Below are 22592 nucleotides of genomic sequence, written 5' to 3' on the forward strand. Positions count from 1 at the left end.
GACCTCTGCCTGCGTGGAAGCCAGCCCAGAGCCCCCTCACCCTGGGTTGTCTTAGGTCATTGCCACAGACCCACTCCTCATGCCATCTGTCTGCGTGTTCTCAGGTCCTGGGGTACCCAAGGAGCCCGGTGTTCCAAGTCTGCTGGGGACCCAGCCCCTGGCCCAGGCTCCTGGGCAGTGGTGTGTGGCCCCAGAGCCCTGAGTCTGATCAACACAACGTGAACCAACGCCACATACACGGCTAGGGGGAGCGCAGCACCCAGTAGAAGCACAAGTCGGCCACAGTGGTCTGAAGACAGGCACTGGCCGCGGCCCTGCCTCTGCCGGCCGGGGCACACACCCTGTCCCACTGACCTCCCCTCCCCACATGCCCTAACCTTCTCTTCACACGAGAGGTGACGCGAACCAGCCCACATGCATGTGGAGGAAGGAAACGTGCCACGCGTCCTACTAAGGGGGATACACAAGGAACCCTGAAGCCAATGCTGCACCCACTCTCGGCCGCCGGGAGCGCGGGACGGTGTCAGAGACCCGCGGTGTGAATCCCACCCCAGCTCAGGAGTGTGGCAGACGGCTTCCCTGCGACCCTGCCGGCCCTGTGTCAGCCAGCACTGTGGCCGCCCACTGGCTGAGCACCGGGGACGCTGTTTCTAAAACCTGCAGCGAGGGCACCTGGCTACCACCCGAGAGCAGCCCAGAGCTCAGCTTCTGAAGCCCAAAGCCAAGGGCGGCCCTCAGCACGCTGCCCAGAGCATGGGACGGCCGGTGAGGCGGGATGTCCACTCCCGCACCCGGGCAGGATGCTGACCCGGTGAGTGCTGCCCAACGCCGACACCTGCTCTACCTCCTCCCGGCCCCCCATTTCTCCTTCCATTTCACACCCAAGTAAATGCTGCTGCTTTTTTCATCATCTCAAAGTCAAGAACAGAAAGGGGGGGATGGGCAGGCAGGGATGGGGCTTGCGGGAAGAACCTGAAAAACGCCAACAACTCTGCTGCTCCTCGGCACCCCCAAGACCCTTGGACGCTGGGCACCTGCCTTGCCGAGGGTGCTGGCCGGGGCAGGGCGCAAGCGAGGGCCCAGCCACAAAGGCCCCCTTCCTCCTCTCTGGGGTCCAGCACCTGGGCTGAAAGGTGCCAGAGAGGCTGGCGAGGGCCGACTCCAGGAAGGAACCATGATGTCCCCACGCGTGGGGGTGGGGTGGGGTGCACACACCATCTCACTAGATTACTCTTTAATCCTTATCCCCAGAGGTAGAGTCATTTATCCAGTCCTTGTTATTACAGCAACTCCTGCGAGTGGACCTGGCCCCTCCCTCCTCCAGTCCCCTCTGCCCCTTGCCGAGGGGTTAAAGTGCATGGGCAGGACCCGCACACACGTCAGCCCCAGCCACGGCCCCACGCTCACGCCTGGCGCGTGCACAGCCTCCCCATGTACAAACCAGCACACGGGACGCGTGGTGGCCGCAGATACATTTACAGCGTGGGCCCGCGGCCTCGGGCAGGGCCCGCCCCGTGGCCCCGGGGTCCTGAGGCTGCTCTGCAGCCAGCCCCCTGAACTCAGTGTTTGATCTCCAGGATGGAGGGGTTGTGGTCCAGGATGGCGAGGATGATCTTGTCCATGTACTGCCGCAGCCGGAAGTTGATCTCCTCCTGCTCCTTCAGGGCTTCCATGAGCTGAAGGGAAGGGGACGGACAGGTGAGAGGCCGGGGCTGGGGCAGCGCATGGGCGGGGCCCAGATCCCCAGCTTGGGGCGGGCCAGTGCCCCTTGACAGAGGGGCTCAGGAAACCCTGGGCAGTGGGACCCCGGGCCCCACCTCAGCACGTGGACGCCAGGACAAGAGCAAAAGCAGCAGCTCAGCCCCGCCAGGGGAGCCAGCAGGGGGCCCCGCCTACCTCGTCGCGTGAGGCCGTGTCGATTTCGGCAGCCAGGGACTGGGCTTTGGTCTGCGTGGCAAACAGGTTCTTTGCTTCGTAGAGGCTGAGGCTCAGGATCTGGCCGTTCAGGTCGTCGTTCTGATCCCGAAGCTTGTGATTCTCCTACGGGAAGCCGGGCGCAGGCAACGTCAACTCCTGGGAGCACCCAGGAACCCACCTCTCCGTACCTGCCCTCTTCCGACGGCCGGAGGCCCCTCCCCAAAGGGGCGTGTGCGGGAGGCGTCGGGGGTGGACGGCGCAGAAGGGGCAGTTCAGGGTTATGGCCTCACCCTGGGAAACTGTGCTTCCAGATAGCAGCGTGGCCCCTGGCTGTCCCTGCCTCTCAGGGCCCTGTGAGGGGACACTGCCTGTGGGCAGGTCGCCTCCAGCCTGGGCCCCTGCTCCCCAGGACAGCTGACCTGTGGTGACCACCCAGATCTTGCTCACAGCCCACGTACCCACTCTTGTCTCAAGGTTCCTGACACTCAGCCCGGGGCCTGGAAGCCCCTTGGCGGTGGCAGGAGGCACAGACGAGGAGTCTCTGGCCAGGGGGACCACTTCCCTTTGGGTCACTGCCCCTTCCTGCTACTGCTCCCAGCCCGACTGGTCTCCTGGGGGGAGTGCACACGGAAGGGAACCTTGGGCCCAGGGTCTCTGGGGACAGCCGCAGAGCCAGGCCCTGGTGTGCAGCTGGGCCCAGCCTCCTCCTCCACCCCAAGCACCAAGCCCGGGGGCAGTGCTGCCTCTTTTGATGGACACACGGGGAAGACGCCTGGATTTCCACCAGAGAAGGCTGGGAGGAATCACTGGTCCTGAGCTGGGAAATGGGAGGCCAGGCCTGACAGGAGGGCTGCGGCAAGGAGCAGGCAGGACAGGTGCTCCCACCTCTCCCGGCCCCCCGAGCCGGCGCCCTGTCCAGCCAGCCCACCTGGCTGACGTGACCCCCTTGGCTCGCTGGGCAGGGGCCCCGGGGCCCACCTGCTTCAGCCGCTTGACCTCGTGCTCCAGCTCCACTTCGCGGGCCCTGGCGTTGAACTCGCCCAGGCTGGACGACGAGCTGCGTCCCCGGCCAGGCCGCTCGCAGTCCAGCTTGTACATCTGCAGGTGCTCCAGCTCCTTCCGCAAGTCCTCGATGAGCTGCGAGGGGGAGAGGCCGTTGGCGGGGACGGGGACGCCGGCGGCAGCCCTGCGGCCCTCTGGGCTGGGACTCACCTCCTGGGTGGCCTCCCGCTCCTTCTGGAACTCGAGGCGGTTCTGGCGCAGCTTGTCCATCATGCGTTTGTACAGGTCCATCTCATCCTTGAGCCGCAGGCTGGTGTCCTCCAGCCGGTCGGACATGCGTTGCCGCTCCTGCAACCGGGGAGACGTGGGTTGGGGCACAGTGCCCAGAGAGGGGCATGTCACAGCCCAGGACTTCCCTGGGGATGCCGCCTCCATGTGGCAGAGGGACAGAGCACTCCAGGACACGGCTCACGGAAGTAGCCAGTGGTCCCTGCCCCAGCTGCTCCACTTCCAAACCAGCTCCCTGCTCATGCTCCAGGGAAAGCAGCGGAGGAGGGCCCAAGTGCTTGGATCCCTGCACCCATGCGGGAATCCTGATTGGAGCTCTAGGTTTCTGGCTTTGGCCTGACCCAGCCCCAGCCACTATGGCCATCTGGGGAGTGAACCAGCAGATGGAAGATCTCAGTCTCTCTGTCTCTGTAACTTTACCTTTCAAATAAAAAAATTAAAATCTTAGGGGCCGGTGCTGTAGCACAGTGGGTTAACGCCCTGGCTTGAAGTGCTGGCATCCCATATGGGCACCAGTTCTGGTCCCAGCTGTTCTTCTTCCAATCCAGCTCTCTGCTATGGCCTGAGAAAGCAGCAGAAGATGGCCCAAGACCTTCGGCCCCTGCATGCATGTGGGAGACCCGGAGGAAGCTCCTGGCTCCTGGCTTCGGATCGGTGCAGCTCCAGCCATTGTGGCCAATTGGGGAGTGAACCAGTGGTTGGAAGCCCTCTCTCTCTCTCTCTCTCTGCCTCTCCTCTTTCTGTGTGTAATTCTGACTTTCAAATAAATACATAAATCTTTTTTTAAAAAATAAAATCTTAAAAAAAGAAGAAAAAAAAGAAAAGAAAAGGCAAGGCCAGATCCTCTGATTCAGGAAACACCCCGTGTCTCAGGCCTGCGCCCTTCGGTGATGCCAGCCGGGGCGGGACAGAGGTGTCAGCCGCACAGAAGCAAACTTCTTTGGCTCTTTAAGGCTATCGCTTCCCCCGCCATACAGGAAAATACATTCGCTGCAGAACACTTGGAAAACTGCGACCACAGGCACACAAGTCCCCATTCGCGTGTTTTCTTTCCTTGCATTTCCCATGGAGGGGAGGGCGGCTTTTAGTCTCAGAAACTCTGAGCCAGAGGCCCCCGGGGCCAACAGCACTTGCGTGGCTTCGGCTGATTCGGCTGCGTCCTCCGGCCTGCCGCTCACCTCATCTAGCTTCTCCGTCTGCGACTTGAGCCGCGTCACCGTCGTCCGGAGCTCAGTGTTTTCCTCCTCCAGCTGCTGCACCCTGGGGAGAGGACAAGGACAGAAACCTCAGAGCCCCGGACTGCAGGCGCTCTCACGCAGGCTGACCAGCTGCAGCCACTCCAGAAACCCCCAGAAGAGACAGAGCAGGGACAACCGTCCCAAACGGTAAGACAGGCTTGAGCTCCCGCCAGCCAAGAAAAAGTCAAGTCACTGAGTTGTCGTTTTCTTCAGTGAAGGGAAACGTTCACTTGAGAGTAAGAGGTAAGAGTCTTTGGACCCTGGGACCACACGGGGCGGGGCGCTCTGCCTGGTGGAGATGGTCTTCCCGAGCCGGCGGTGACTGTGGCCTTCCCGTGCGGACCCATGGGTGAGGACGCCACTGGAGCTGCACCGTGTGGGTCCCAGCCCCACCTGTGCTTTTGTTTTGAAAGATTTATTTTTATTTATTTGAAAGGCAGAGTTACAGAGAGGCAGACGCAGAGGCAAAGAGATAGAGGTCTTCCATCTGCTGGTTCACTCCCCAAGTGGCCGCAATGGCCAGAGCTGAGCTGATCTGAAACCAGGGGCCTGGAGCTTCTTCAGGAGGGTGCAAGGGCCAAGCACTCGGGCCATCTTCCACTGCTTTCCCAGGCACATCAGCAGGGAGCTGGACTGGAAGTGGAGCAGCTGGGACTCGAACCAGCGCCCGTATGGGATGCTGGCACTGCAGGCGATGGCTTTACCTGCTATGCCTCAGTGTCAGCCCCCAACCTCTCCTGATCCAGCTTCCTGCTAATGTGCACCTGGGCAACAGCAGGGGATGACTTCAGTACTTGGGTCCCTACCACCCATGGGGGAGACCCAGATGGAGTTCAGGGCTCCTGGCTTTGGCCCAGCCAAGCCCTGGCAGTTGTGAGCATTTGGGGAGTGAACCAGCAGATGAAAGATCTTTCTCTGCCTATCTCTGTCTCTGTTCCTCTAAGATAAGTGAAAATAAAGAAATATCACAAAACAAAAACCTAGCAGTTTGAGGACAGTGGCCTCACTGGCTTTTCCATCTGCACCACCAGCACCTCTCCCAGGGTGCTTCTCCATGTGTATTCACGGCCACAGCCTCTGACCTCACAGGGTGATAAACCTCTGTTAGCCTTCACGAAGGGCTGCCCTCAAGTGACCCCATGAGAATGCAGGGCCTGGCTACTCGGGGTGGTTTTAAATGGGCTGAGAAGAGGCGTAGGTGAATGGGCTGCCCGGGGCACCAAAATGGGCAGCGTCATTTCTGGAACGGGTCCCTTTAGAGCTCACACTGGGCCCTGGAGATCTGATCAGGCACCTCGTGGGCCAGCGCCCTGGACACAGCCCCCCAGGTCTCAGGAGGGCCTCAGTGCTTGGAGTAGGACAGGCCCCCAGACCAGTGCCAGCAAAGAATCCAGACCTGCGAGAAGCTGGGGGAGGTGGTAAGGACGAAGAGTCCACTATGACCCTGGGAACTCCTTCTGCACAGCCTGTGTGAGCAGCGCCCCCTGGAGTGGTGCTGGGAGCACAGAAGACAGCTCCTGGGGGCCAGCTTTCTGTGCTGTGTGCCCCGGGCCACACACTGTCCCCTCCCACTACCCAGCTGTCAGAGGCCGCCGGAGTCAGGACACCAGCTCCAGAAACTGAAGCAAACCAGAAGCTTCTAGAATACGAGTCAACTTTTTAAAAAAGATTTTTAAAAATTTATTTGAAAGGCAGAGTTAGAGAGGAGAGAAAGAGAAAGAGAAAAAGATCTTCCCTCCATTGATTCACTCCCCAGATGGCCGCAATGGCCAGGGCTGGGGCCACGTTGAAGTCAGGAGACCTGCCCGTGTCTCCCAGGTGCAAGCAGGGGCCCAAGGACTCGGGTCATCCTCTGCTGCTTTCCCAGGTGCATCAGCAGAGAGCTGGATCAGAAGTGGAGCAGCCAGGTCTTGAACCAGCACCCATATAGGATGCTGGCATCGCAGGCGTGGCTTTACGCGCCACAGCACCGGCCCCGCAAGTTAACATTTCAAACGACCCCAAGTGATAAAGTTAACTAATCAGGGGAGCCGGAAGTTCTTGCCAAGTGCACAGGCGCCTGGTCAACCCTTCCCCAGGCATCCTGACCTTGGCAGGCCACAAGGTGCCTGCCCGAGAGCCTCATCGTGTAGGGTAGGGCGTCCAGCTTCCGGCCACTTGCTCAGCAGCCGCAGCACCCAGGATGGGCTTACCACCTCCAGGGAGACTCAGTACAGGGGGCCCAAGGAGGCCCAGACAGCTGTCCCGTGTGTAGGGACCCAGGCAGCCCTGGCCGGCAGGGAAGGCAGCATCGGCTCCCAGGCCTGGCCTCCCCAGGTACAGCACCCTGACGAGCGTCTGTGGGACAGTCTGTGGGACAGACAGGAGCTGGGGGAGAGATGGGTACGGGTGGATGCGGTCACACCCATGGCTGTGGAGCTGATGGGTGAGCAACTCGGCCTCCCCAGATGACGCCTGCCTTGGGTTCCAACCTGAAGCCACAGGTGGACCTGAGGCTCGGCAGCCCGCAGCGCCGGGCCCTGGTTTTCCCTCCGCTTGGCCCCTGGGGCCCAGCTCAGCCTACCAAGGTGTAACGCGTCATGGCAGGATCAGGCAGCAGGGGGAGCTCCAAGCCTGGACATCATCAGACCCAGCCCAGAAATTTACGCGCTTGCGTCTCCTGTAACTTCAGGAAAATGTGTACTATGAAAACTACAGATGGATTCAGGTTTTTTTTTTAATACTAAAATACACTTTAAAAAGATGATTTATTTGAAGGGCAGCTACGGAGAGGGAGAGACTGAGAGACAGAGATCTTCCATCACTGGTTCACTCCCCAAATGGTTATGATGGCTGGCACTAGGCCAACGGGTCTCTCCACGTGGGTGCGGGGGCCCAAGCATGTGGGCCATCTTATGCATTTTCCCAGGAGCATTAGCAGGGAGCTGCACAGGAAGTGGAGCAGCTGGGACTCAAACTGGTGCTTTTCTGCTTTTCAATTTGAGAGGCAGAGAGAGAAGGAAAGATGGAGACAGAGAAAAGAAAAGACAGAGAGAGAATGACAGAGGGACCTCCCACCCTCTGGCCCACTCCCCAAATTCCTCTAGTCACTGGGACTGGGCCAAGCTGAAGCTGGGAGCCAGGAACTGAATCCAGGTCCCCAACATGAGTGGCAGGACTCCAGTTACTGAGCCATTAGCGCTAGCTTCCTCCTAGGGTCCCCACTAGTAGGAAGCTGCAGCCAGGAGCAGAGCCAGGCACCAACCCCAGGCACGCTGTGGGATGCAGGCAACTCAACCTAACCGGTATCTCAACTGCCAGGCCCAACGCCTGCCCCTAAACTTTCTCTTACTGCAGATTCCATGAACTTTCTGAAGTCCCCTCGTATGAACCATGCTACTGTGAACATTCTTCTACATCCTTCCTAGAGAACCTGCCTGTGTGTTCTAAGATCTAAAATGTAGAACTATCTGGGGCCAGCATGGTGACACAGTGGAACAAGCCACCGCCTGTGATGCCAGAATCCCAAATGTGCGCTGGTTCGAGTCCCAGCTGCTCCACTTCTGATCCAGCTCCCTGCTAATGTTCCTGGGAAAGCAGCAGAGATGGCCCAAGTGCTTGGGCCCCTGCACCCACGTGGGAGACTCAGAAGAAGCTCCTGGCTCCTGGCTTTGGTCTGGCCCAGGCCTTGCCATTGCAGCTGCTGGGAAGTAAACCAGCGGATGGAAGATCCTTCTCCCCAGTTCTTACTTTCTCTCTCTGGAACTGTGCCTTTCAAATAAATAAAGTACATCTTTAAAAAAAAAAAAAAAAAAAAGTAGACCCGAGGCCCTGAGCCCCTCTCTGGCTCAGTCTGCCCATCCATATCGTGGGTGTGATGTGTCCGGCCGGCAGGCCCGGGCGCGTCCACAGGGCGCACCTGCTATGCAGCAGCTCCAGCTCCGTGCTCTTCTCCCTCTCCAGCTTGCTGCAGGCCTCGCGGTGTCGCCGGGCCTCCTCCTCCAGCGCCTGTGCGGCCGTGGTCTCCTGATCTTTCACCATCTCCTCCAGCTCGTGCACCCTGAGGAGGGGGAGCAACCTCAGTCCAGGGAAAGCCGCCGTGGCCCGCGTCAGCTCACGCTGGGCCCCGAGTCAGTGAAGTCCTGCCGAGGGAGGCGTCAGTGTGTCTACCAGGCTGGTGAGCCAGCAGGTGCATGAGATACCAGGACATCAGAAAAGACACACGTCAGTGACCTGTCAGGTGTGGGCCTGGCAGAGGTCCAGGGCGGGGAGTGGGGTTGTGCTGAGTGGGTGGGACACTTGGGACAGTACGGGTGTACAGTGGGCCTGGCCACGCCTGGACAAACAGCCTCATGCCCACCTCTTCTCGCTGTATTCCTTTCCTGGCCGGCACCCTCTGATCAAGAACTCGGCTTACTGGGCATCTTGCCTCCAAAAACAGGCACACCCTGGCTTGGTGGCCCCAGGTGTGCCAGGCCTGGGAGAGGGCCAGCCCCTCGCCGGTACTCCGGCCCCACCGCAGCTGGCCTGGTCAGTACACCAGGCAGGGTAAGACACTCCGCGTCAGAAGGCTCAGGAGCAGGTCCCAGATCGGGGTCATCTGCCAGCTTCCTGCTGCCTGGCGAGGACGACAGACCTCTCTGTGCCCCACCCCTCGCGGGCAGCAGCAGGAAGTGCTCCGTGACAGTGCTGCCTGGGCCCCGCCCACCGCGCCACTCCCGCTGGCCTCTCCCTCTTGTCCTTGGATGGCGGGGAGAGGCAGTGGGTCCCAACTCCCGCCTTGGGCCTGCCCTAGGGCTGCAGACCTGGGGATGCCTGGAGTCAAGGTCCTGCTCCTCGGAGCAGGAAGGACAAGGCGACACCCGCTGCCTCAGCCCTGCCCCGCTGGCATCAGGCGTGCGGCTGACCTGTGCACCAGCTGCGTGTTCTCCTGCTTCAGCTTGCTCTTCAGGTCCCCGTTGGTCAGGCTGTCGTTCTCCAGCTCCGTCACCTTTTTCTCCAGGAAGCTCACCTGCAGCCCGGGGGCAGGAGTAGCAGACGACCTTTGAGGTCACAGGCCTGAGAACCTAGCAACTGCGAGGCTTAGCACCCCCAAACGTGCCGGACAGCAGTCATGTTGGGGAGGGTGGGGACGGGGTGGTGGGGACTGAGGCCCCAACCCCTGGGCGGGTATGGGGTCTCTTACTGCCCACAACCCCTGGGAGCCCCTTCCCCCCCCACGCAGGGTGCACCTTCTCTGTGATGTCATTGTCACAGGAGTCGATGCTGTCCCGGAACAGGTCCTCGGTGCTGCCGTTGCTGCTGCTGAAGTTGCTGTGGTGCATGAGCTGCCTGCGGGGAGGGGGCGGGAGGGGGGGCACCTGGTTGCAGAGCCCCTCCAGCATCCAAGACCCCAGGGGGCCTCTAGGAACCCCCTATAAGGAGGTAGCCCTCCCCGTGCCCCTCTGTTCTCTCAGTCACACACAGGGCACTGCGGGGTGGGGCTGCTGGCACAGAGCCCCGGCCCCTCCGGAGAGCAGGAGCAGGTGCAGGGGACGGCGCTCCGCCCGTCCTCCCCACCGGGGCCCTTACCGTCCGAAGGCCGTGCTCGAGATCTTGCGGTTGGGGCTAGAGGGGGGAGAGAGGAAGCAGTCACTGATCAGAGCGGCTAGCCTCTGCCTGGCTGCCGGACCCCAAGTGAGGGACGGGGTGTGGCCTCCCCTGAAGGCACTCTGCAGCAGTGCCTGGTCCTGAGAAGAACCGCCCACTTCTCCCTGCCACGGAAGCCCCAGCCCGGCCCGGCCCTGAGCGGCCACCTTGCCTTCAGCTTCTCCCTCCAGGCCCTGCTGGCCCCGGGGCCTCACCTGTTGGCCTTGAGGTTTTTCAGCCGGGCCTCCAGGTCGTTGAGCAGGTTGATTTTCTTGCAGCACTGAGAGCAGTACACGTCCAGCAGCTCGCTGTTGTAGGCGTGCCGCATCTTCCTGGGGGTCTGCCCCGCACTGGCTCGTGCAGGGAGAGAGGTCACCTCCTGAGCCGCAGCCCAGCCCCCCTCCTCCCTGACCCTGCCGACTCCAGGGTACTGGGGCACCAGGGCGGGGCAGTGGGGAAGTACAGCCACAGGGCCTCCCTTCTCTGCTGCTCTGAGAAGCAGCAGCGAGTTGTGCCCATTTAGCAGACAAGGCAAACTGAGACCTAAGGTCGTAAGTACTGACTCAGGTGGGTGAGAAGGAATCACAGACGGTCACTTGGAATGACCCTTTAACCCTGAGGCTCCGGGGAACGAGATGACATAGACCCCACCCCCACCCCTGGTGCAGCCTCCTAGCTCAGTTAATTCTGTTTCTTCCCCAAAATGGAAGGGGTGGGGAGGAACTCCAGGCCCCCAGTCAAGGGGTGTGAGGGCAGCGCTCTCAGGACCCATGCAGCTGAGGACAGGGTGGGGAGCGGGGAGGATGGCCACCTCCCCCACCTGGAAGACACGGAGGACCCCAGGTCTGAGTAGACATTGGTCCTGGTCTCGTCGTCGGGGCAGGGGCTGCTGGGGGCACAGTCCACGTCGTCACCCTCTCCATAGTCTTCAAACTGCTCCTCGTTGCTGATGAGCGAGGCAGTGGAGTGCGTGGACAGGTCGGATGTCGTCACCGATGGGGCGTGCATCAGAGACCTGGGGGCAGGGGGCACTGCAGGCACTGGGAGCTCAGGACGCCCTGGCGACCCCGCCCTGAAGAATGCGCCTCATCACAGGCCCCTACAGCCCCGGAGCGGCAGCAAAGCCTGGCTCTGGCTACAGGGAATGACGGTGACTGGATTAACCTGGGGACTGCCACGTTGCGGAAGTCAAATCGCTGCTGAGAGGTTTGTAAAAATCTTGGCCACTAACGTGGGAAAGAGGACGTAAGTAAGAAGTAGGGGACAGTGTGCACAGGAGATGGAGAAGCAGGAATCCCAAGAACACTAAAGGGTGTGGTGTGGGGCTCTCTCTCTTCCCCCTTCGTTCTTGTCTTATTAGCACGCACGCCTTTTACAACGGAAGCAAGCCTGAAAATCAGTGACAGTGAGCCGCTGGGTCAGGAGCACCTGCTCCCCAAGGCCGGGGCTGGTACTCCCCTTCCGACCTGGGAAACCTGAACCAGCGAGACACAGGTGGGATGGGGTGAGGCAGCGGCAAGGCTGGGGCTGTGCTGGGAGGAAGCCCAGAGTGGAGGACAGGGTGCCGGGGGCCACGCTGCCAGCACCCCGGCCGGATTTTATGCTCTTACTTGTCTGCCCTCCGGCTCCCTAGCACTTCAGGGTGAATCAATCGTACGCCTCAACTCTTCCTCTTAACAACTTTACTAAAACCCTTGACACCCACTGCTGGCTTGCCTCCTGGTGATCAGCTCCCGAAAACAAGGGGAGTGGTGGCAGGGGAGTGGCCACGAGGTGAGCAGGGCTGCCATCCGCAACTCCGCTGCCCTGGAGGCAACATGGAACTCTCCCGAGGGAGAGAACGCCAAGGGCCCCCAGGAGCACCACGGCTCCCAGAACCACAAGCCCTAGACTGAGAAAACGCATCTGGCAGAACCCACACGAAACCTTTCGTTGAGGTTGAAAATGAGGAAAAGTTGGCAGTGTCCCATGGCTCAGCCGATACTGGGAGCCCACTCTCTCCCCTCTCCAAAGCCCCGGGTCAGCGCAGCTGTCACCTTCTCTGACCTGTGGGTCGTCACCCCCAGCCGTGACCCCAGGGCACAGCATCCCAGAGTTGGCGAGGGCTGAACCCGGAAGCGACCCCTGCTGCCACACCAGAAGCAGACGGCGTTTTTCCCTTGGGAAGTCGCTCGCGTCTCACCACGATTTGCAAGCAGCATTGCGGGGGCTCAGGATCAACGGGGTGCACGCGAGGGAGTTACAGTGATCGATACCAAGCCCACCTTTCAGAAATAGCTGCTTACTTGTTTCGCATCACTTCTCCCAGGCATGTCCTAATACACAGGTATGTGTTTTTTTTTTAAACAAAGCTAACATCATGCCTCATTGACATCCTTGTAGCCTGCTGTTTAAAACCAACCAAGATAAAATATCCCAAATCAGTAATTAGCCAATTAAAACTTGACTTTGCACAGCTGCCTAAAATTCCTAATGTGAACCATCCCTGCTGCTGGCATTCTGGCTGCTTGGGATTTCTGGCCATTCAGAAAGCTCCGGAAAGCAAGGCCTGCGGGGCACACCTCGAGGGCGCCTGACGCCCACTTCCTGGCCACGGTCTCCGAGGAGCGCAGCCATTTCCGGGTCCAGAATTCACAAGGTAGCAACTGAGCTTCCCGCGGGGTTAACTCACTTGTGGTCTGGCAGAAACAGGCCCCCGAGCCCCGGGCCCCGCTCCTCCATGCCGGCACTCCCGACGGGGCCCTCCAGGCCCTGGGTGCTCTCCATGGGGCTGTCCATGTCCGACTCGGGAGGGCCCTCGGGAGGGGCCAGCGTCATCGCCTCCTCCTCGTCCTCGGGAAAGAAGCCGGGCTCCGTGGGGATGAGCTCGCCATCAGCAAAGGTGGGGCCTGGGACCTCGCTGCCCTGTGGGAGACACAGGGGGACAGGATAAGCAAGGCTGCCCGCTGGTGCTAACACTCGCACCACACACAGACGCGTCCGGTGGCAGGGCCAGGACCACAGGGACCGTGGTGTGGGGAGGCCCAGACCCCGAGACCCCGAGTCTGAGAACACCAAGCAGGGGATCAGGCCCAGGGGTTGACTCATGAGGGTCCCTGGACCTCCCAAGGCTGGGCACGTCACGGGGGGCACCTGCTAGCCGGCGGAGCCGGCACAGGAAGTGCAGAAGGCTTCTTGGTGATTCGCACGAAGGCCGCATCCACACTGCGTGGCCTCCCAGAACGCTGGCCCTGCCCCAGTGGGGTTTATGGAGCGTAGAACAGGAATTCTGCACAGTGTGCCCCCCAGGTGCATCGCAGACCCTCTCCCGGCCTCAGCCCTCTCCTTTGTGAATCAGGGGTGGCAACAGAAACTCACGGGAGCGCCATGTGGTCGGAACGAGCCAAGGAACGAGCCAATTCACGTTGGCGGCTGGCACACAGTAGGACCAGTTCCACAGTAACTCCCGGCCACAGGGTGAGATGCCAGCCTGGGAGCAAACTGCCCTGGCTTGGTCCAGCCACAGTCCTGCAGGCAGCAAGCCCACTGCTGGCCCTGGGCCAGGCCTGCCCACCCGGAGCCAGGGCCCAGCACGCTGCCTGGCACAAGGTTGGTGTGCAGTGAACATCTGCTTGCACCTCTTGCTAAAATCATCTTGGAACAAGCTCTGGCTTTGTTCAGAGTTACCCTCCACTGAGGGGCAGCTCTCTGCAAAATGTTTCTCTTTTTAAAAAAGTATTTATTTGAGGGGACAGCGCTGTGGCACCGGCATCCCATATGGACGCCGTTTGGGGTCCTGGCTGCTCCACTTTTTTTTTTTTTTTTTTTTTTGACAGGCAGAGTGGACAGTGAGAGAGAGAGACAGAGAGAAAGGTCTTCCTTTGCCGTTGGTTCACCCTCCAATGGCCGCCGCGGCCGGCGCGTTGCGGCCGGCGCACCGCGCTGATCCGATGGCAGGAGCCAGGAGCCAGGTGCTTTTCCTGGTCTCCCATGGGGTGCAGGGCCCAAGCACCTGGGCCATCCTCCACTGCACTCCCTGGCCACAGCAGAGGGCTGGCCTGGAAGAGGGGCAACCGGGACAGAATCCGGCACCCCGACCGGGACTAGAACCCGGTGTGCCGGCGCCGCTAGGCGGAGGATTAGCCTAGTGAGCCGCGGCGCCGGCCTGGCTGCTCCACTTTTGATCCAGCTTCCTGTTATGCCCTGAGAAAGCAGCAGAAGATGGCCCAAGTGCTTGGATCCCTGCACCCATGTGGGAGACCCAGAAGAAGCTCCTGGCTCCTGGATTTGGATTGGCCCAGTTCTAGCCATTGGGGAGTGAACCAGTAGATGGAGGATCGTTCTCTCTGTCTCTCCCTCTCTGTAACTCTGCCTTTCAAATAAATAAATAAATAAAATCCTAAAGAAAAAAAGTATTTATTGGCGGGGGGGAGATAGAGAGACAGAGACAGCTCCCATCCTCCAACAGCTCCCCAAATGTCCCCAACAGCTGGGACTGGGCCAGGGACCCAGGTACTTCAGCCATTGCTGCTGTCTCCCAGGGTCCATCCACATTGGCACCAAGTGCGAAGCTGCAGGCAGGAGCTGGAGCCAGAGGTTGAACCCAGGCACCGTGATGTGAGATGCAGGTGCTTCCGCCCGCCTCCCTCCCAGAGGCCAGCCTACCCCAAGCTTCTGGGGCTGGCAGAGCACCCTGCGGCATGCGCTCTCCCCTCGGCCAGGCTACAAGAAGGGGAGTGGGGGACAAGGGCAGAGGAAAGCCCCCGGAGGTCTCAGACGAGAACAGGCTCTGGGACAGCCGAGGAAGTCGCTGGGCACCAGGACCCATGCTGCTGTGGGCAGCCATGGGTGAGCAGCAGCCCGCCTGGGGGGCTGGTCCTCCAGGAGACGCCCAGGCCATCAATGAGCACAAGTTGGACCAAGAAAGTGAGTTCCGAACAGCCAGGCCCGTGACCAAGAGGCTCTGGGATGAAAATCAGCCCCGGGGCCCCTCCCCCGCCGTCACTAATCCAAGCCCACTGGCTCCCAGCCCGTCAGATTGTGCACCCCAAGCAAGCTCTTCATCCCCACGCCTCAAGCTGTACCCCACACGGACAGGAGGAACGCGACAGGACTCAGGCAGCACCAAGCTCCAGTTTCCCGACACCATCGGTACCCCCATTCTGCTAATGCAGCCACGGGGCTCAGGGGCAGCCTCCAGCCACAGGAGGGGGCCCCCTGCTTCCAGCTGCCACACACTTGGCTCCACTGCGGCTGATGCCCCCACACTGCGTAGATTTTCAGACCTCGGTGATGAGAGGACAGCACACAGGGACAAAAGACGAATCATGATGCCCACATGCACCACCGCCCAAGCCCACCGCAGGCTCTGGGTCCACTGGGGGAAGAAGGAAGGAGGGAGCCATCCTCGTGGAGGGGCAGTGGTGCGGTCCACACCCTCATCTGCCGGGAAGAACCACGCCCGCTCCACCTCCCTGGCCAGCTCACTGACAGCCCGGCCATGGGGCAAGCGCGCTTCTCCCTCTCACCTGGTTTCCAGTCCCTGTTCTGTAGGTGGAGGGCCTCACCTGGGCCGTGCACAAGCTGGTGCTGGGACAGGGACTGGGACCTGGCTGTGACCAATGCCTAGCCTCTCCCTGCAGCGGGTCCTTGGAGGTTGTAGCGACCCAGAAGGCCCACTGAGTGCCTGGTGAATAACCAGCATCCGGGCTCCTCCAGTGACTGGCCTGCGCTCTGGCCAGCCCGCCTTTGGTTCCCTGGACATCGAGACACAGAGTTCAGGTCAAGCAACTGAGGCAGCCAGGTGGGGGCCACCAGTGTCCTTGCCCAATGGCCACGGCAGTGCACAAGGCCCCTGACCTTGTGCAGGGCGGGAGGAGGGGCCCTGAGTGGTGGGTGTCAGCTGGCGGCAGCAGCAGTAGACCTCCCCCTCCGTGGCAGACTGTCAGCCCCTGACCGAGCAGAGTCCATACCAGCCTGCCTGATGTCTTTGCCCAGACGTCCCGTCTAACTCGATCCCTCCAACCTCACAGCAGCCCTGTGAGAGCCAGGGGGGTGTACAAGGTGGGATGCAGCATTCGTGTCTGTGGGGAGCAACTGAGACTAGACTAAGTTACTGGAATTAAGACTTATTCTATGCATCTGCTCTCCCACAATATGGCGCTGGGAGAGAGACCAAACAGCCTCTACGCAGCTGCCTCATCAGTTTGATAAGCTGCAGGAGCTGATCCTGCTCCTGATTGGAGGAGAGCAGCGTGCTCAGCGTGTGGGTAGCAGAGTTGGGATTGGCGGAAGAGGACTATAAAGGAGGAGAGAGACAACATGCACCAGGAACACCTGAAGGAACACCTGAGCAGCCCCCGAGAGAGCCGGCCGGCGGTGTGCCGCTCCCCCGTGGAAGCGGGGAAAGCGGCGGGGGGTGCCGCCCCCTCCGTGGAGGGGCCGGCAGCTAACCCAGGACAGCGTCGTTCCTCCGTGGGTGGGGGACCGGCAGCTAACCCGGGAAGGGCCGAGCAGACAAAAGAACAGCGCAGGGTCTAGTGTCGTTCCTCCGCAAATGGGGGAGCGACAGTGTCTCCTCTGATGCTGGCGGGATGGTGGCCGCCCTGGAACTCCCAGGTTGGAGGGCCTGGCGGACACTGACAGCCAGGCCCAGACACGCCAGGTCCAAGGCCCCACGTCCCCTCCTCGCCAGCCCCCACCCTGTCCCCTTCCTCTCCAACAATTTGTCCTAAAATCATTTGTTCCTGGGGCAGGCGCCTGACACAGCAGCCTCTATCCGAGTTCCTGGTTGAGATGCAGCTTTGTGCTAATGTGCACCCTGGGAGGCAGCGGGTGACGATGGCTCAAGGGCATGTTTGCTGGGAGGTTCACAGAGCTCCCTGCCTCCTTGAGGGACAAGAGGATGCGAGGTCTTCTAGGGACGGGGGACGCAGGCGGGACAGGTGGGCTCTGGGGAGACGGCAAATGTCCCCCTTCTCGCTCATTTCACACACCTGCCAGGACCCGGCCAATCGAGCCCGCTTCTGTGCACTGGAGGACAGCTAGACCCCTCCACCCCCAACTCCCTCCCGGCTCAAGGATGGACCCCATACGCCATGTCCCTGTGGCCACACCAGGTTACCAAGCTGGACACCTGCTCTGGGGTCCCCTGTCCGTCTCCGGCTGGACGGCTCTGCCATTCCATTGTCCTGCTTTCCTTTGTTCTCTCACTCGCCTGATACTCATTTCACATCTCAGATTCTTTCCCTATTTCTATATTGAAAGGTGTTAAGAACCAGGTGCACTGGTGCCACACTTCAATGGCTTCATTTGGTCTCCTCCCTCCCACCCCACTGGGAGCTGCCTGGAAACCCTGCAGGCAGGCACAGAGCATTCCCTGGGCAGCTGCTGCACAGGGAACATGGAAGCCATTGACCGCGTCTCTACATCCCGACAGAGGTAGCCACGGGGATTCCTGTGTCAGAGCCCAGTGGTGAGCATCGCAGGAGCACCTGGGAGGCACACACAGCACAGGTGGCAGGTGAGCTGGGAGGAGCCCGCCCGTGGGAGTCGGGCCAGTCCTGCAGTGGCCCCTGCCTGAAGCACCGTTTGGTTTCTGAGCCTCACCTAGAAACAGGAATACAAACACCCACCTGGCAGGATGGCCATGGAGAATCTGGGATAGTGTCCTGCACGTCCTACACCTGGAGGGTGCTGAAGGCTTGGCAGAGGGGCTGACGGCCCCAGGGACAAGCCCTGCTCCCCAACTACTGAGCTCTGCAGCCTCGGACCTCCCGGGGCCTCCGTTTCCCCGTCTATAAAGCAGTGTTAACTATGATTAGAACTGAAGGAGTTAGCACACGCTCTAAGCACTTTAGCAATCAATGCACGCGGCAAGGGCTCAACACATCTGAGCTATTAATGTCGTCGTTGTGTTGAAGACACCCAGGGGGGCCTCCTGGCTTCTCCCCAGCCCCCGGGTGATACGCAGGGCTGGAGGTGCATTGGGCTCAGCCCCAGGAAGCCAGACATGTGCAAGTTCCCCAGCTGCCCCTCACATGCCAGGTGCCTCTCCTGCCCACAGCCGCGGAAGGTCTTGCTCATTAATTACACCCTTTAATGAGTGCTGGGATGGGAGTCCAGCAGGCTCTGTGCTCCGGCTCCTCCACCCCCAGTCCTGGCAGCAGCTCTGCTCCCCAGGCAGTGACTCGGAGCCAGGGAACAGCGCTGTGGGCCACGGCTGGGTAAAAATAGCCTGGGTGGGCACGTCCCAGCTTCCCTCGCAGCACGGCACACGTGGATCACACTGCAGGGCAGGGGTGGGGGAGTGAACACGAACAGAGCCTCGTGTGGGGAAGAAGCTCATCTGCGGCCTGGCGGGGCCGGTGGCCAAGTCCTCCACTGCAGCCGGGGAGCAGGGACGGGTCCGCGGAAAGGCGGAGGGGTCGCTTGGCCTGGCTGTCCTCGCCATACCAGGCTGGTGGCGGCAGAGGCCAGAAGCCATGCAGACTGTAACGGCTAACACAGTGGCTGCCACTCGGCCCTGCAGTCAGGCGGACCATCCACCGCCCATCAGCGACACGGGTGCCAGTCAAGGCACCAGGGTGGGACAAAGGAGGCGGCTCCTCCCCACAGGAGGCGGCTACCTCAGCCTTGCCCTTGGAGGGCAGATAACCTCAGCTTGGGTTTGTGAGCACGAGAGCACCGGTCACCAAGCCAGGAGGGTCTGTCCCACATCTCAGCCAGTGCCGGGGGCGGCCTCAAACCTGGACATGTGACACTGACCTCTGGCTGCAGAGGCCTAGGATGGGCAGGCAGGACAGACGGCCACGCCTTCTCTTCTCACTGCAAAGGAAGTGTGGGCATGGGTGCGGTGGGTAAGATGCCACTTGAGATGCCCACATCCCCACATGCTGTACTGGAGCACCTGGGTTCAACTCCCAGCAAGGTCTCCGATTCCAGCTTCCTGCCAATGTGCACCCTGGGAGGCAGCAGGTCACGGCTCAGCACCGGTGTCCCCAGTTACCCCAGGGCCAGAGCAGAGGTCAGAGGTCCAGAGTGCTTGGGAGAGAGGGGCCAGGAGCCCGTCCCTCTAGCTGGGCTCCCTCCTGGGGATGGCAGCCAAACAAGCTTTCAGGTTCTCCCCTCCCAGTCAGGCACCCTGAGGTCTACCTCCCGAACCCCCCACAGTGAGGGTATCACCATGGCTCAAGAACACCCCCAACAGGAACCCCGCACGCCTGCTTCCATGGCTGCTCTAGAGCTGCCTCTCTCCAACCCCACCCCCAACACGGAGAAGGCTGTGTCAGGGGGTGGGCGTGACAGACTATCTTCCAGATAAACTTTACACAAGGGATGTCAAGAGAGCCCCAGGGAGCTAAACTAAAACCACAGATGGGCAAGCTTCCCAACACACAGCTGAGGGCGGGGGCTGGGAGTGTCAAGGGATTGAAGGAGCAGGTCCTGGTGGGGGCTGGGCTGGGTGGTCTCCTGGGTACGCCAAGAGGGAGGGGCTCAGGCAGTCCTGGGCAGTACCCACCCACGCAGTGGCCAGAGATGTACTGCACAGCTCCCGGGACCTCTGGCCCAGCCCGAGGAACTGGGGCTGGAGACCACTTAACAACTCTCCCAACTTGCAATGTGAGCCCACGGCTAAGTTCACAACCCCCTGGGTGGGGGGGCAGAGCAGCCCCAGCTGGAAACCAGGGCTCATTTCTCACTGAACAGGAAGCAACCGGCACTTCGGCTCTGCGTGTCCACCTAGGGACAATGTGTGGCCGTGAGCAGACCCAAGTTCTGGGGGTGTGGAGCTCTGACCCTCCATTCCTACGGTGCCACTTCTGCCCCAATAACACAGGAGAATGTCAGAAGTTAGCAGCTAAAGGAAAAAAAATGTATTGCTTGGGGCCAGTGTTGTGGCGAAGCAGGTAAAGCCTGTGGATGCTGGCATCCCATGTGGGCACCAGTTCGAGTCCCGGCTGCTCCACTTCCAATCCAGCTCCCTGCTAATGCACCTGGGAAAGCAGTAGAGGATGGCTCAAGTCCTTAGGCCCCTGCACCCACGTGGGAGACCCGGATGAAGCTCCTGGCTCCTGGCTTTAGCCTAGCCCAGCCCTAGACAACGTGGCCATTTGGGGAGTGAACCATGGATGGACAATCTCTCTGTCTCTTCCTCTCTAACTCTGCCTTTCAAATAAATAAAATAGATCTTAAAAAAAGTATTGCTAAAAATATAATTTTAAAAACGTGGGACTCATGCAAAAAGATAGAGGAAAAGAGGATCAACAATCAGATGGGTCAAATAATTTTAAATTAACAAGTGACAATAGAGTCATATCAACTATGCATTAAGTGAAGATGCAATAAACAATTCTATTCAAAGGCAAATATTTTAAAAAGTAACTACATGCCATTTCCAATAGGCACAATTTAAACATAAGAACATGGGTAAGTTGAAAGCGAAAGAATTGAACCAGAAAGAGTTGGTAGGGCTGCATTTACATTGGATGAAGCAGACTTTAAGGCAAGGGATAGAGGGACATTTAAAAATGATAAAGGCTCAATTTAACAAGATGTAACACTCCTACACATGTACGCACCTAACAACAGTCTCAAAATACATAAAGGAAAACTTCACAGAATGCAGAGTTGGAGCAGTAACTTGTCTCACTCAGGAACTGATGGAACAAGCAAACGGGAGACTTAAAGGAACTACAGAAGACAGGAGGGACATGGACTTGTCCTGACACACACAACACTACATCTGCAACTGCACATGGAAACTGCGAGCTCCCGGGGTGACGGCAGCTGGATGCCTGCACACACCATAAAACCCCGCCTGCCTCTGCCCCGGAGGAAATGGGCTATTGGCCCTTCAGTGCAGAGATCACACTCGGCCTCACTAACTGATGGAACCAGCCACTGGCCTCCGGATGACACAGTTCAAGGTACACGGCAACACCTATCTTGCAGTCCTAACAAAAATGTAATGCGATGCTATCCAAGCTTCAGGGGCATACAGGAACAAGTTCCACAGCATCGCGGGGCAAAAAAAAAAAAAAAAAAAAAAAAAAAAAAAAAAAAAATCAGGCAAAGAAAAGTATGTGTGATGTTCTACCCGAAGATGTAAACAGACCTGACTTTTTCTATTTAAAAAAGGATGTTGTAGCAGGCACTCGACCGAGTTAAGCTACCCAATAGGCCGCCCATGTCCTGTATCAGAGTGCCTGGATTCAGTTCCGGGCTCTGCTCCTGACTCCAGTTCCTCGCTAATGTGGCCCCTGGGAGGCACTGGTGATGGGTCAAGGGATTGGGTTCTCGCCACCAACATGGGGAGCTTGGATTTGAGAAATGAAGCAGCAAATGGGAATACTTCTCTCTCTGTAAGTAAATCAAAATTAGGGGTGGGCACTTGGCAGTGGTTCAGATGTCATTTGAGATACCCATATCCCACACTGGATTGCCCAGGTTCAAGTCCTGGCTCCACTGCTGATTCCAGCTTCCTGCAAATGTGCATCCTGGGAGGCTGCAGGTGATGACTAAGTAATTGGGTCCCAATCACCCATGGGGAGACCAGGATGGAGTTCAAGGATCCTGGCTTCACCTTGATCTTGCTCTGGTTGTTTGTAGGCATCTGGGGAGTGAACTACTGGATGAAAGAGCTCTGTCTCTGTCTCTTTCTGCCCTTCAAATAAAAATTAGTTCTAAAATAAAAAAATAAATTATAGGGGTTGGTGCTGTGCTGTAGTAGGTTAAGCATCCGCCTGCAGTGCTGGTTTGAGTCCCAGCTGCTCCACTTCCAATCCAGCTCCCTGCTGATGGCCTGGGAAGGCAGTAGAAGACGGCTCAAGTGCTTGGGCCCCTGCAACTGTGTGGGAGACCCGGAAGAAGCTCCTGGCTCCTGGCTTCGGATTGACTCAGCTCTGGCTGCTGCAGCAATTCGGAGAGTGAACCAGTGGATGGAAGACTTCTTCTTCTGTCTCTCCCTCTCTCTATGTGTAACTCTACCTCTCAAGTAAATAAATAAATCCTTAAACAAATTTCTAAAATGGCGTAGAGTTAAGAAAGAGACAATCTTTAGTTTTGATTCTATTTTGTCTGATTTCCTTCCAAATGACTCAGAAAAAAAATTTCCATTTCCTAGACAGACCATGCAAATGTGGCTGCGGGGTGAGAGAGCATGGGGACATGCTCCTAACCAGGCCAGCAGCCCCTCTGCCAGCACCAGGCTGCCAGGGCCTGGCTTGGGTTCGTGGTAAAACACTGGGGTCTTTGTAGCTGGTATGGCTGATGGAGCCATGGCTACTGGAGAAGCCTAGGGTGGGCATGGGAGCTGGGGGCTGGGGAGGGGGCCTGTGAGCCCACACAGAGCTGTGCTTTTTGCAAAGCCTTGGGGAGCTACCCAGAGAATGACGGCCAGGCCCTACCCTCACCAACTGTCCAGGGCAGACAGCACCTTCCACAGCCACAGGCAATCTGCACAGGTCTCACTTTCCCCATTAGAAGTAAACATTGTATGACAACAGGAAGAGAAGCTTGCACCAAACTTGCTGAAAAAGGAAATTAAAAAAGAAGCACAAA

The 22592-nt window shown here is 59.2% G+C and overlaps 1 protein-coding gene across 5 annotated transcripts in view; it reads right to left on the reverse strand.

Moving 5' to 3' along the window:
• Nucleotides 1-1219: 1219 nt before the first annotated feature.
• The window catches only part of RAB11FIP4 (RAB11 family interacting protein 4), a 108818-nt gene continuing 87445 nt past the window's right edge, over nucleotides 1220-22592 (reverse strand). For 3 of the 5 annotated variants that reach the window (XM_008271054.5, XM_070061096.2, XM_051825446.3), the window contains 12 exons: nucleotides 12724-12956; nucleotides 10873-11067; nucleotides 10268-10402; nucleotides 9996-10031; nucleotides 9656-9755; nucleotides 9332-9435; nucleotides 8344-8484; nucleotides 4386-4467; nucleotides 3130-3267; nucleotides 2896-3054; nucleotides 1897-2040; nucleotides 1220-1676 (listed from right to left, as the gene is read on the reverse strand). In XM_008271054.5, the coding sequence (XP_008269276.3) occupies nucleotides 1560-1676; nucleotides 1897-2040; nucleotides 2896-3054; nucleotides 3130-3267; nucleotides 4386-4467; nucleotides 8344-8484; nucleotides 9332-9435; nucleotides 9656-9755; nucleotides 9996-10031; nucleotides 10268-10402; nucleotides 10873-11067; nucleotides 12724-12956 (1584 nt within the window). In that variant the 3' untranslated portion in view covers nucleotides 1220-1559. Of the gene's footprint in view, nucleotides 1677-1896; nucleotides 2041-2895; nucleotides 3055-3129; nucleotides 3268-4385; nucleotides 4468-8343; nucleotides 8485-9331; nucleotides 9436-9655; nucleotides 9756-9995; nucleotides 10032-10267; nucleotides 10403-10872; nucleotides 11068-12723; nucleotides 12957-16003; nucleotides 16027-17665; nucleotides 17689-22592 lie in introns of those variants that run through there. The other 2 variants (XM_089317448.1, XM_089317449.1) reach the window with 2 other exon arrangements.

This window comes from Oryctolagus cuniculus, chromosome 17 (genome assembly GCF_051225735.1).
Source record: "Oryctolagus cuniculus isolate XC-2025 breed Fujian yellow rabbit chromosome 17, ASM5122573v1, whole genome shotgun sequence".
Lineage (NCBI taxonomy): Eukaryota > Metazoa > Chordata > Mammalia > Lagomorpha > Leporidae > Oryctolagus > Oryctolagus cuniculus.